This window comes from Mobula birostris, chromosome 11 (genome assembly GCF_030028105.1).
Source record: "Mobula birostris isolate sMobBir1 chromosome 11, sMobBir1.hap1, whole genome shotgun sequence".
NCBI lineage: Eukaryota > Metazoa > Chordata > Chondrichthyes > Myliobatiformes > Myliobatidae > Mobula > Mobula birostris.
The window spans coordinates 52,786,629-52,801,433 of NC_092380.1; the positions used below are offsets into that span (position 1 = coordinate 52,786,629).

At 45.0% G+C, this 14,805-nt stretch overlaps 1 protein-coding gene across 2 annotated transcripts in view; it reads right to left on the bottom strand.

Moving 5' to 3' along the window:
- Positions 1 to 510: 510 nt before the first annotated feature.
- The window catches only part of LOC140205082 (dual specificity protein phosphatase 8-like), a 293,888-nt gene continuing 279,593 nt past the window's right edge, over positions 511 to 14,805 (bottom strand). For both annotated transcript variants that reach the window (XM_072272246.1, XM_072272247.1), the window contains 4 exons: positions 13,655 to 13,821; positions 8,648 to 8,807; positions 7,587 to 7,710; positions 511 to 6,707 (listed from right to left, as the gene is read on the bottom strand). In XM_072272246.1, coding sequence (XP_072128347.1) covers positions 5,519 to 6,707; positions 7,587 to 7,710; positions 8,648 to 8,807; positions 13,655 to 13,821 — 1,640 coding nt within the window. In that variant the 3' untranslated portion in view covers positions 511 to 5,518. The remainder of the gene's footprint in view (positions 6,708 to 7,586; positions 7,711 to 8,647; positions 8,808 to 13,654; positions 13,822 to 14,805) is intronic.

Consider the following 14,805-nt stretch of genomic DNA (forward strand, 5'->3'; position numbering starts at 1 on the left):
GGAAGATACAGATTCTAGGCATGAATTAACTTAAAGGCAGCTGTATAACAAAGTATGCGAACATGCCAAAAAAATGCCTATGTCAGTTCTGGCATTTATGGCTATAAAGTTTGTATTCTTGTTGTTACACATGTAGAATTCTGACAATTTAGATGGCAATCTGTTGCTAAATTAACTCTTTGAAGTATCTGTAATAAAATCTGGCATTTAGTTTAGTTCAAATCAGAAGCTAGAATGCAGCCCTGACCGTGAAACCTCCATCATGTCTTGGTGTAGACCATGCACTTGGAATGTTATTAGGCCTATACTTGAATACAGTGCACTGTTTATAAAGCTACCTAAATCCTCCCCACTGTTACTAGTTTAATTAGCCTCTGACTCCCAGAAAGTTAAAATACCCACTTTAGCCCCTGATACCCAAAGATCTCCTAAGGCCCACTGTCCGAATAACTTCCAAATCCCAAAACTGAAATGACTACATCAGATTCCAAGGGTGGAAAAGTAGGTTTATTTGAACAAAAGCTTTCAACGCCCCTGAAGCAAACAGCTGAACCTTTCTGGTCCCTTTGAATAACTCCCAATCAACATGAAGAAAACCATAGTTAAAATGTCTATCCATTTATTTATAACACCACTGTCCAATTACAAAAAAGCACCATAATACAGCATTCAATAAATAGGGCTAGTAACAGAAATTAAAGTTTCTTCATTACACTTGGTAATAATATCAAATACTTCACAATGTAAAAGACCAGCAAAAATGATGCATTAATCACACAAGAGAAAGGCTACAATACACAACAAACAGACCAAAAATAAGGAATATAATAAATAGCCTGGGTTGAACTAAGGTCAAAACAAAATGGGACAAACAAAGGAAAAGCATCAAATGTCATTATAATAAATATTTAATCTACACTATTTATATTTCTGATTTGTATCTCTGTTTATAGCTTATTATGAGAGGAAATGGGTGCATATAAATAAAAGCCAGTTATGCTCTGGGGTGGTGAGCAGGAGGGGATAGTGGCTGTGGATATGTTAGGGAATTTATAATCTAGCAGAGGGGCTTGGATCAAGGCTCCAAACCAAAGAGGGCATTCTCTCCCCAAATGAAGTTGACACATCACTCAAAGCATCTCCATCATGGAAAAGAATCTAGTTGCCTGGTGTGACTGATACCCCTTTTCATAGACAAGGACAAGCAGGGTGTTGAGAGCAAGAAATCCCACAGGGTATCCTCAGGTGGCTTTCTATTGGATTTGACGTTGCACTTGCAACACTGACAAAATGGGAGGCTTGGCTTTGAAAACAGAGATGCCGTAGAAGAGTCCAGAGGATAAAGAAGTACATTCCAAACGGAGAGATATAATCAGGGTTATTTAGAAGAGTACAGCGCATTTCCTGGATTGGCAACAAAGCTACACATTCTCAAGTGTTAAAGGAGTAACATTCCAATTAAGATAAAAGTTTCCCTTTCCACTGTACTTCCAGTAATGTACACAGAAGATACATGGTGGACCTTAAAATGAAAATCCTCTTTTAAGCGTTTTGTATATTTTTTTTACTAGTCTGAAACAATGGCCACAAGTAAGCTTTCCAAACAGGGATCATTTTGAGGTTTCTCAAATTATGCTTTCAGGAGAAAGGCCCTTGTAATAATGCTCGATCTGCAGTTAAATAGTTAGTACTTAAGGAAAACAGAGATACTGCTATGATTGGACCAGAGGGTTCAGTTCCCAGGTCCAAAGTAAAAGGACCATTATCGGTGGCACTTTTCACCCCATTCTCATGCCCCAAAGCTGGCCTGTGACTCGATTAGATTGTGGGTGATCAGGGGCCATTTCCCTACCACTGTGGATTCACTGAGGGTGGATGCTAGGAGGGTAACAGATAATTTAAAGTTTTCCTGTTGTATCTATTCAGGACTTTCGAGGTGCTGTAAATCCCTAATAGTTTTTGATGGCTGTCAGGAGACTTCAAATGCGCCACTACTATTCCCCTTGTACGCCAGCACTTACTGAGTTTCCACTCTGCGCCCAGGTCTGGAATCCTGGTGAAAGTGCAGGTTAGCATGGGGCAGGTTGTCCACACAGTGAGACAAGCTGATCCAAGAATCACTGGACCCTCGTGAGGTTCACTCAGAATGCACAAGAAATGCCATGAAAACTTAACAACAATATAAAACTCTTTTGTAGTAATGAACAACATTTACTTCTGAGTAATAACCTTGACGGCGCAGTAGCTTTAGTTATGGTAGTGCTTGGAGACCTGAGCTTCCACAATAGATCGGGCAGGAACACTAAAAGGTGCACCAGTATAATGATTCTTTGAACACCTATCGTGACCTCAGTACTTCCAACAAGATGTAGAAAGGACATCTTTGTAATGTCCAAACTATAGGTGGCTAGAATAGAGTGCTGCTGTTCACTGACAGGACTCATAACCACAACTCTCCTTAATGGGTCATCGATAGAGTCACACAGCACAGAGCCAAGACCATCGATGGCCGCTGACAGTTGAACACCTGTTCAAATCAACCCCATTTTATTCGTCCCGCATTATCATCCACCTCTTATAGATTTTGCACTAGGGGCAACTAACCAACCAAATTGCGTGTTTCTGGGATGTGGGAAGAAATGGGAGCACCCAGAGGAAGGCCCTGTGGTCTCAGGCAGAAGCTCTACTGTGGCTCATGTGGTGATGTCCAACAGCATTAAAAAGCAGAACTGAGAAATGGTCTCCAACCACATTAGGTATCTGTTTTCCAGGCCTAAGTAGTGCAAAGCAGCAGGTCTATTGGTGGGACACTGTCTAACCATGGTAATGTGTCCTCATTAGTATCAGCCTAAATTGTAGATATGCTGGGAAAAGTGGGTGATGCCAGTTGGCATTTTCTTCATCCCATTTGATTGTGAATCTCCCTCCTTCTCCTCCTCCCGAACCTGACATCTAGAAATTTCAGCTCCTAGAGTTTCATTAGCTTGCCAGTAGAAAACACCCTGGGGATTGCCTCAGATTGACTCTCAACCCCTCCACCCACAACCTTTGCTTCCCTTTTGACTTGTAACTGGTGCAGATCAAGCAAACGTGGTCCAGATTAGTCTGCACTGCGAGGTATTATCGCAGTGTCCCTTTGATGTGAAGCGTCAAGGTAAATTTTACAAATTTGCATCTGGCAGATTATAACTTATTGAACTAGAATCTATCTGATTCTATTGTAACCAAAAAGCAAAAACCTGCCAATGATGGAAGTTTGAGGCAAACAAATACCTAGCTAATCAGAATGGCAGTCAAGAGAGAAGTAGAGTTTGTGATTCAGGTTGACTGTATTCAAATGAAATGGTTCTAATCATCCACCCGTATTGTTAACCCTTTTCCTTTCTCCACGCTCGCTGCCTGACCATCTAAGCATTTCCAACATAATCTGAGTTTATTGGAATGTCCTGCTGAATCAGAACAGCATTCCCTAACTGACTGCTGGGGCTGAGGAAATGCAGCTTAGCAAAGTTGGTGATCAGATCTCTGTTACGTGGATTCCCATGAAGGGGAGTTGTGAAAAATTTGTCAGATCTGACCAAAAATGCTCAGTGGGATGACAGGATCAGCAACGTCAGTAACAGCTGTGGGAAGGTCTATCCCTCAAACTGTGGGGGGGAGGGTACAATTCATCCCAGTCCAACCGTGATTACAATCATGTTTCCTAACATTTAGAGAGTCAGCAAATCCATGGGATCACATGGTCATGAGCGTTTTACAGAGCAGTGGGCTTAGGGCGCAGGGATCTGTAGGGTGCACTGCAGAAAGAACAGTCACAAAGGCAGTGTTGGAGGGAGCGGTCTTTGATTTGCCTTGAAGACAAGAAATGGTGCAGAAATCTTGAGAGGAAATTTCAGAGAATGAAGGATCAAACATCTCTCTGTTCAGTTTGTTTTTAAATTCTGTAAATAATTTAGTAAGAACAGTGACTGAGAAGCTTTTACAAACCAAACTCATTGACTCATGTTCTTCCTTGTCCTATCTGTCTAGCCTTTGCATCCTCCAGTCCCACACCAATGGGACTGACTTCAATGCCCTCTGAAGCACTCTGGCAAGTGTTCATTTGTGTCAAAACTGCCATCCCGTGGCAATTCAGAAAGAAAAGTCCTACCCACACCTTCTCAGGGATGAACTAGTAATGCTGGCTACACTGATCACACCCTCACCTACAGAACAAATCGAAATGAAGAGAAAGCCGATTGATTTTTAACTCAAGAAAATCAATGATAAAAATAACTATGATGCTTTTTTCTACACAGTGGGACAGATAGCTATCTCATCAATGTTTATTGCTTGGGCCTCGAGCAAACAGTCACCAAGCATCTGATCAGCATTGCTCAGTCAAGAGCAAGTTAAATGGACACCACCAGATTCTCCTGCTGACAGCCCAGGCCAGAGATGATCTGTTTCTTTTGCCCATTCATGGTCAGCTTTCCCTGCCCAGGACCCAGAGATGGTGGGAAGGAGATGAGCACCGGAGCAAGGTGGACAGACTTAACATGCGGCTTCTGAAAGAGCACCGTTGCTGTGGGGGAGCCCCACATCTTGGCCTCCCAACATGTGATTGGTGTGTGATGCAATGAGCTCCTTACATTTGTCCCAAATGCAATGGGCACATGCAACTAGCGCTCGGCCTGTAGGTTGCCTGGATGTCCACTGATCACCAGCACTTGACCTCCCCCTTCATGGATATCACCGCAATCTGCCTCAGTTAATCAGTTTAAAAAACCTGAGATGATTTTTTTTTTCCCTCTGTATCGTGATTGAAGCTTGTGTACATTTCACAAACAAGATGGGGAGGGTAGTAAAAGAAAAAGCCTTTTTAATTTTTCTGTTTATTCAAACCTGAGGTATTTGCATCAAGCAGCCAGGATATCTTTAAACTATTTAAAAACATTTAAATCAGCCATAATAATAGATACACCACTATTTACATTATATTAATGTCTGCATCCATTTGCAATTGGTTCATACAGATTATCTCATAGAAGGTACTTTTCCAGCCTTAGTGCTGCAGTCTGCATTTTAATGGGCTCAGTCACACACAAGGAAGGACAAAGTGCAATAAATGACCTTCTCAGGTAGCAGTCCTGCGCAGACCAAGGTACGATGTGGAAACATCAACACAAAATATATAATTAATAAGATAAAAACAGACTTTCTTTTCTTGAGTATTGCTTGAAGTACTTAAATACCGCACTGTACAATGTTAAACTGGGGTGGCCAGTTCCCGCATTTCCTTTTTTACCATTGCCAGAATGTGTTTGGAGAAATAAATTAGCTTTTCTAAAAATGTTCAAGACAAGTTTCAAGTGATGTGTTAACCCACTCTCATTATCATCAGAGACAATAGTTGCCGCACTTCCACCTGCTTTTACAAAAAACAGAGTCTGCGGCTTCAAGCAGTGCCTGATTTCAGGTGACAAATAACCACAGATGCTCCCCTTTCACCATTTCAAAACAGCCATTTCCCGTACCATCACGACACCTCGATGATCTCCATGCTACCGGAGAAGCTGGACTGCTTGCCGATCTTGCCCAGGTCTTCCCTCGACCTGCTCTCCGACATGCCGTCCTCGAACTCCATCTGGCAGCTCCTCCTCTTGAACTGCTTCTCGATGGTGCCTTCCTCGTGCCAGCTGCGCCGGGCGTCCCGCTGCTCGGCTGCCTTCTCCCGCAGCCGCACCGGCCCGTACGGCTCGCAGCCGCCCGGGGCGGAGCCGCAGCCGAAGGGCGGGTACGAGGGGGCAGAGCCACCGAAGAGCCCGGCGCCACTTGCCCCTTTGCTTGCGGGCGGCTGATCTGTGCCAAAGTACCATGAGCCGCCGCTGCCGGCAGAGGGGTTTGCCGCGGCAGGGGGCTGCCCCAGTTCCGTGTGCTTCCCCCACCGGTTCACCCCATTGCTTCCCAGGGGAAGCGGCTGGGCACTGGGGATGCTCAGCAACAGCGCCTGCTTCAAGTTGCCTTCCGCGCCACTGCCTTTGTGGACCGCGCAAGGGACGAGGGTCCTGGTTAAGTTCAAGCTCAGGGAGTGCACCGGTGAACCGGACGGGTTTGGGAGGCTGCCGTTGTGCTTTGGTCTGCGCCTCTGCCGGGCTTTTGACTCACTGCCAGCGTCGGTCCCCGGGCTCTCCAGGGTTGGGCTGCATGGCTCCTGGCCAGGGCTCCCCGCCCTCACCTCCAGCTTGCAGAGCTTTGGGATGCCATCGGGAGCGCGTGTCGCGGCTGCCCCGCAGCCGCCAGGGGCAGGGTTTGGCAGGTAGGAGGACTTGATGTCCAGCGAGAAGGAGCGTTTGAGTCGGTTGGTGTCTTGGAGGCGCTCCATGGAGAGGTGCAGGCCGCTCAGGCTCTGCTGGAGGGCGGCGTGCGAGGCATTCTTGCAGTCCCCTCTGCCACTCTCAGCATTGCCACTGCACTGCTGACTTGCGTCCTTGGGTGCACCGGGGCCCGCCGCCTCAGAGGTGGAGGATCTGGGACATGTCCTGTCCCAGCTGCCTCTGCAGCCGTCGGACGCCTCCTTGTCAACCTCCTCCTCCAGCCGATCTGCCGGTGGCTTCAGGGGAGCCAGGGAGCGGACCTTCAGAAGTCTCAAGTTCTTCTCATACTCCAGTAGCTGCCCCATGAAGTTGAAGTTGGGAGATATGGATGGTCTCCGGTCCTTGATGAATCTGCAACAGGAAACACAAAGATTTTAAGGCCTTTGGCCCATCGAGTCTGCTCTGCCATTCCATCATGGCTGATTTATTATCCCACTCAACACCATTCTTCTGCCTTCTCCCCATAACCTGCCCCATCATTGACATGATCTGTGCTGACCTCAACTCCTCTTCTGTGCTGCTTCCCCAGTTCCTCGATGTTTCAAATATTTATCTTCATCTCAAGACATCAATGACCTGGCCTCAACTCCGTTTGGGGTTAGAAAATTGCAGAGATTCATTTTCCTCCGAGAGAAGAGATCTCTGTACATCTCAGTTTTGAATGACTGGCCCTTTACTTTGTAACTATGTTCCTTTGGATTGTGGTTCTTTCACTAGTGAAAACATCTCCACATTTTCCCTGTCAAACCCCTTACAATCTTACACATTCGATTAAGAAACTTTAGAAGGAACTTTTCTTCTAAACGCCAAGGAATACAGACCCAAACGTCTAGCCTCAAAAACATCTTGAAAAATCAGAAAACGTATCTAATAAACTCCATCTAATATACACATAGATGTACATACCCATATGCACACTGACCCCACCCTTCCATTATGTCACATTGTCTGTTCCATTGCTTCATGAGACACACTTACAATTATGCTTCATCATTAACCAAGTCGGTGCATCTCCAATTTAGTTGATAATAATGACAAGACTCTCCTGTGATCACACTGAGAGGCTTGTAGCTGAGCAGCAGTTTAGACAGCACTTGGGGGTGGTTGGAAGTGAGTGAAGTGTTCCGTGGGGTTGGGAGGTAGGAAATGAAGCAGGAAGTATTCAATGTGGTAGCGACGTACGTTTCCGGAACCTACTGCAGCTTGCAGTGGTTGTTTTGAATCGTTTACCTGTAAGCATCGTCTGAGGACAGCCCCATGCTCTTCATGATGTAGGCAATGGCAACGGTAGCTGATCGTGAAATCCCAGCCAAGCAGTGAACAAGCACTCGGCAGTTGGAGACCTTTGCTTTGTCTAGACAGGAAAAAGAACAGCTTGAAATGAATGTGCATCTTTTCTACAATCCCACCCCACATCACATGGGACCAGGAAAGACTTAATAATGTGTTGAGTCCTAAAGCACCTCATCAGAGTCTAAGCGAAGCCAAAGGACACTATGGCCACACTTCACTGTGCCACCGACTCCCTGGTCATAGGTCAGATAGAAAGGGCACCTGGTTCACTAAATGACCCACTCTTACTTGGAGCAGCAACCAGGCAGAAAGTGCCCATTCAAGTCATGCTCTCTTCTCACTGCTGCCTTCAGGATGATGGTACAGGAGCCTCGGGACCTGCACCACCAGGTTCAGGAACAGTTATTGTCCTTCGACTGGAGGGGATAACTTCACTCACCTATCACTGAACTGTTCCCATTCAACTGTACTCACTTTCAAGGACTCATCTAATCTTCTTCAATATTTATTGCTTGCTTGTTTGTTTGTTTATTTATTTATTTATTTATTGTTTCTTTTCTTCCTCTCTTTCTTTTTGTATTTGCAGTTTCCTGTCTTTTTTCTGCACATTGGTGTCATCTGCCCCAATGGGTGTGGTATTTCATTGATTCTATTGCTTTTCCATATTTACTGTGATTGCTCGCAGGAATAGGAACCTCAGGGTTGTGCATGGTGGCATATATGTACTTTGATCATAAATTTACTTTGAACACCCTCCCATCGTTCCTTCAATGACACACTTCAGCACCGTGTCAGTACTTCTACCAAATGCATTGCACCATTTCAAAAAGGCATTTTCTCCAACACCTTGTCAGGGACAACTGTGTTAGCATTTCCCACATCCCACTTCTCAGAAAATGAAAAACAAGATACAGTCCTATAAAACGTGTGGTGGAAATGAAGTCTTAGTTTTACCATACCTAGCAACCGTCTATGAGATACTGATTTCAGATACCTACCTATAAAATCGACAGACTCATCCAACCAGGGCAGAAGCTTCTCACAGTAGTTGTCATTGACTGGAATGCGCATGAAGTGACTCTCTGAGATGAAGTCAGGCTTTGGACAAGAGTTGCTGGCGTTGAGAACATATGTGATTCCATTCTGCACCATCAGGTCCTACGATGAAGACAGAAACGCAGGTCAACTTAGAGGTATTAAAACAAATGCTATCTTTCAAAACTGCTGCTGGAACTGTTGAGATGACACCACACACACAAGCCGACGGTTCTATTACCATGAACAGATTACATTCAGAACTTAGCAGGAATTTCAGAGAGGGAGTTGAGCACGTCGCTTGCTGGAACAGATAAGTAGATTATGGGTAGTGACTGTTGCTGTTACATGCCAGTATTTAAAGTCCATCATTCGATGCACTTGAGGACACAAAAAACTCTGCAGATGCTGGGGTCAAAGCAACACTCACAACACGCTGGAGGAACTCAGCAGATCGGGCAGCATCCATGGAAACGATTAGTCCGGCCCTAAACGTTGACTGATCGTTTCCACGGATGCTGCCCGACCTGCTGAGTTCCTCCAGCGTATTGTGAGTGATGCACTTGAGGAGCTGCTGGTGAACTGTGCTATGACACGTCCCTCTGACTGCACTCCCTTTGTGTTGCACGATTTTGGGGATCGTAGAGTGAAACTTGAAGATGGAGGCCCATGTCTACAATCCAGAACCTCTGTAAAAGACACCACCAAAAAAGGTGGCACTATCATTAAGGACCCATGCTATCCAGGGCATGCCCTCTTCTCATTACTGGTAAAGGAGCCTGAAAACACACACTCTATGTTTTTGGAACATCACCTTCCCCTCCACCATTAGATTTCTAAACAGTCCATGAACACTACCTCAATATTACTGTTTTGCACTATTTATTGCAACTTATAGTAATTTTTTATGTCTTTCATTGTACTGTTGTCACAAAACAACAGATTTCATGACATGTCAGTGATAATAAGCCTAATTTTGATTCTGATTATTTCTTAGTTGGAGGAGGGAGTGGCTTTGCTGTCAAGTAAGCTTTGGCTAACTGCTTCATCTTGCAGATGGCACAGAGGGAAAGAGTGAATGCTTGGGCAGCCTGCCAATCAAGTGGCAAGTTCAAAGGGTTCAGCTAGGGAAGGATGGCAGGCAGAAGAGTGGAGGCTGGCACTTGACGGCTACAATTACTGGGGTCTGAAGGCTTGTTTTAAGGTCTAGATTTTAAACAGGCAATCATGACAGCACAGTGGAAGCAATTCATGCAATTCCCTGATTACAATTCTCTAAACGTTACAACTAAGAACGAGATCACAGTGAATATATTTTGATGGTGAAAATTACTAGGATGCCAACAGTGAAATCAGCTGTCAGTTCAAAAGCTGGGTCATTTATCTTTGCCACACTGCACTAGAGTAAACCACTGACAGTCAATTCGTCTGCTCACAGAATGACTGGGTTCAAGCAGTTTCCCTTGTTAGAATTTTATCACACACACCCAGGCTCCTTGCTGGCTGTGTTAATAAAAGCCCTCCACCCAAAATGCCTCCTTCCCTTTTCAGATGCTGACTGGCTTGCTGCCTGTGTCAACATTTCCCATTTTTACCACAGATTTCTGAAAGATAAATACTGCTTTGGGTTGCATAACACCCTCGTCCCTGCAAGGAGGAGTGTTGGAATTGGACAGCAGGTGAGGAAACCATTTTCTCAGGAAAAGAGTGGTGGAGGGTTGGGACTTGCTCCCTGAAAGGGTGAGACAGGCAGCAAGCCATGTCACAGGTAAACATTTGGGGGCATACCTGAAAGACTATAGAAAGTTCAACCAATGGAGAAACGATAGACTATTAATTTTTTATAGTTGTAATTCCATGTTGTCTGGGTCACCAATGTAGGAGTGTCAACAAAAATCAATGTGTGTGTAATTACTTCTAACATACACTTTATTCCAACAGTAAACAAATGGAAGTGTTGTGTGTGTGTGTATGTATGTATATATATATATATATATATATATATATATATATATATATTAAAAAAATAAAAAACCCGCCTCCAAAACTTAATAACGTCCAACGTAACACGTAACATACATGGCAAATTTAACCCTTAACAGTCTGGGTGAATTACATTACGAAACTTACATGAAGGAATTATTACTTTGACGGCGCTCTCTCCCTCTGCAAGTTCACTGCTGCATCCAGCTCAGGAGCAGAGGCACAGAAGCAGGGACAGCACGGTGCAGGGACAGCATTTTCGTTACCTATTACAGTTTTGGAGGAGGATTAAAATAGATGCTGTGTGTTTTAACTGGTGGTCTGGGGTGGGAGATCATGTAATAAGAGCTCCAGGAATTTGGAGTGGCATAGTTGCCATCCTACACCCTGTGAGTGTGGGTGAAACTTTTTTTAAATTTCAAAAATAAACTTCATTCATAAAACTCTACACAAGAAATGCCAAAAGCCTTGCATGACTCCCTTTACATTCTTCATGTTTTTAGCACTATGTAAAGAGAGCCAATAGAATTTTGCACTTCAGTCAATAATATATTCATAGTGTTACTGGCTCATTGGCATTTGTTTATCCTAAGCACCCTGTTACTCATGTGGCTTCCTAGGCTGATACAATTGTCGAGTGTTTGTGTGGCTTAGCCCCTCAATGTCTAGTGGCAGAAGGACCCCAAATCGTGGACTTTGTCTGCAAGGCCTTCATGTTGGCTTCACCAAGCTTCAGTGCATTCCCCTCCCCTCAGCACACATTCCTACAACCTGGAACGTGCCCGTCGGCAGCACTCCCTAATGGAGATCTCGCTGTACTCAAGGACCAACGGTTTCTGAATCAGAATCGGAATCATTATCACTGACTTATAGGATATGAAATTCAGGTAGAACAAAGTGCATCTTTCACTGAGTTAATGATTTCCCAGCAGCACTTGATGTTTGTACTGGTGTGAACTCCGGGAACAGCCTGCAGATCACTGTTACAAGCTTCTCCAGATGAACCTTGACAAGGACTCTCGGGGACACAAGGGAGGCCACAGATGCTAAAAATCTGGATCAATACACATCAATTACTGGAGGACTCTGCAGTCAGGGAAAATGACAGGACTGATGAAAGGTCTCGGCCCAAAAAGCCGACTGGCCACTTCCCTCCAGAACTGCTGAAGGACCCTTGCGTCCTTTTCCACACGCACTACCCACGGAGAGCTGGGCATTGGTCTTGTCCTCACTGCAGTCACCTCAAGGGCAGTGTGAGACGGGAGTGAGACTGATGTGCAGAAGGATCTAATAGAAAGGGCCCTCTCACAATCAGTCAAGCAAGGGTTTGGTGCTTGTAGAACAGTTCTAGCGTTGAGGCGTTTTGCTAAACAGCTTGGCAGTCTGAAGAGTGCTTGCTCTCCACTTAGTATCAACGTAGCTTTGGTGAAACTGAAATCGTAACCTGCTCTAACCACCGATCATGAAGTTTAAGACAGATTATCTCTTTAGCCTCTGCAAATGATACCGCCCCCTACAATGAGGTGCGAGACCATAATGGTTATTTGAGTCACACATTGTGCATGCGCAGAAGGAAACAAATGCCATATATGGTTACCTATTCCATGCGACCATGTAAAGTGATCAGCCATTTGCAAGTAGGCAGAAGGAAGTAAATAATTCGGTGGTGCATTAAAGAAAGAACCAACAAAATAATTGACATCCTACCTGAACAGAAAGACAAAGCTTAAAGCAGGGGAGATTAGACATAAGTTTATAAGATTATGAGAGGCATAGACAGACAGCTGATATCTTTCTCGCAGAGTTAAAATGTCTAATACCAGAGGGCGCGCACCTAAGGTGAAAGTTAAAAGGAGATGTGCAGAACACATTTTTCCACATGCAGAGTGGTGGGCGCTGAGACTGTGCTGCCAGGGCCAGTGATGGAACGCAAGTACAATGGACGTGCGTAAGAATCTCTAATGAACGTGCAATGAATGAACAGATCTGGACATTGTGTAGGCAGAAGGGATTAGTTTAGTTGGGTGCTTAATTACATTTAATTAGTTCGGTCCCACAATGTAGACCAAAGGTCTATTTCTGTACTGCACTGTTCAATGCTCTGTGTTTAATGCAATGGGATTAGTGTAGGATCCGTGTCAGTAAGTGGTTGATGGTCAACATCTACATGATGGACAGAAAGGCCTGTTTCCATGCTCTACCTCTTTAAGAAGAAGAACATTTGCTCAAGTGGGAGCTACTGTGGATAAAACCCGACTTCTGCAATGAAGCATGTTGTAATATTAAACAGCCAGGTCAGAGTACAGAACTGAGCCAGCTTATATAGGCAGTCGTGAACAGAAGTGTACCTGGATTCTGACCCGATTTCCAACAACAACCTGAACGACAGCAATAAGGTGGGGGGGGGGGGAGAAACGGGAACACACTGAGGACAGTCAGAAAGAGACAGCAGAAGGTCAATGGGCCGAATGGATTCACTTTGTTCGACAACCTGTATTTACATTGCACCTTCTGCAGAATCTCTCAAAGCACATTGAAAAAACATTAGTGAAAATTTGAAGAAAGAGTACAATGAGACGACAGGTCAGATTTAAGCAGGGTTTCAGCCCTAAACGTTGACTATTTCTTTCCTCCCACTGATGCTACTCGACCTGCTGAGTTCCTCGAACAAACAGTGTGTTGCTGCAGCGTCTGCCGTCTCTCGTACCTCTCTCAGATCTCCTCAGTGTCTTATTAGGGGAAAGGCATATCAGCTTAGGGAAGTTATGCTAGGGTTCTTCCCCCTTCCTTCTCAGTCCCGAAGAAGTGTCTGAGCCCAAAATGTCGACTGTTTATTCATTTCCACAGATGCAGCCTGGCCTGCCGAGTTCCTCCAGCATTTTGTGTGGGTCACTCTGAATTTCCAGCATCTGCAGACTTTCTGGTGTTTATTATGCTAGAATTTACAGGCCACCTGCCCAGGAGTCCCATTCATTCCCTCAACATACCTTATTCAGCACGTCTTTCTGTGAGCCCAGGTACAAATGAGGAAGGATTCGTGTGGGACCAATGTTGGCGACTGGTAGGCACGGCTGAGAGATGCTCACTGGTAGGAGAGCGGTGGGCTTCCCCTCACATAGGCCTGGGAAATAGGATGAAAACGCGGAAAATCCCCCTGGAAGAAATAAAGGTAAAAGACCATTGATATCTCAATCCACCTTGCATCTGTCTGCCACTGTAACCTTGCAACAGACAGGCTCAAAGCCTGTTCGTTTTAGCTCATGGCGTGAAAGAGAAAAAGGCTTTCTTTTAATTTAGCCTTCTCCGTGATGGAGATTCTGAGCGGCCTGTCATCACCAGGCCTGACTTACTTCAGGCAGGGACTGAAAGGCTCAGGGTGAGCTGTACTGGAAATACTCAGCAGTTCAGGAATCAGCTGTGGAAGGTGAAGCAGAGTCAACACTTCAAGTCAAGGACTCTTGCTGGACAAGCTGCACTAGAAAGGCCCACAGAAGGTTATTCGAACCGAGCATTACCACTCTTGTCCTGCAGAGTGTTTCACAGTACTTCCTGATCTCAATGTACATTTCCAGTATCTGCCATTCTTTTTCTTAATTCTCAGTTACTGGAAAGGAAGATGCTGAGAAACCTTGCTTTAATCGCACAGGAAGATTGTGGCAGGCAAGCAAGGATGTGGGTTTGTTCTTGCGTTTCAATCCAGGCAACGCGTGCCCAACCACAGGCTTCCAAGAAGACTGGCATGCACTTCAACCTGACTCACACAAACTACTATCTCCATGGGGAGGGGCTGTTGCCTTAATCTTGCCTGTGTGCAGGAAGACAACAGCCCAAGACTGATCTTAGTCTCATAAGATGTCCAACAACATCCCAGCCCTGGTCATATCCCCACAGCTATCAGCAGATAGAGCACTGATCCCAGTCCCTCCTTCCCCCCATTTTCCTGGAGCAACAGTGCCAGCCTGTTCCAAGATGAGCTAAAATCACAGGGACCAAACTGCCATGAGGATATTCTGGCTCTGTATGATTTTGCTAGTTAAAGAAAACAATGCTGGTGTAAAACTTTATTAAAGATTATGATCACCCACTTCCTGTTGTTCGGGCAAGAAGCATTGAAAAAAAAGCATAGTACAGTAGATTC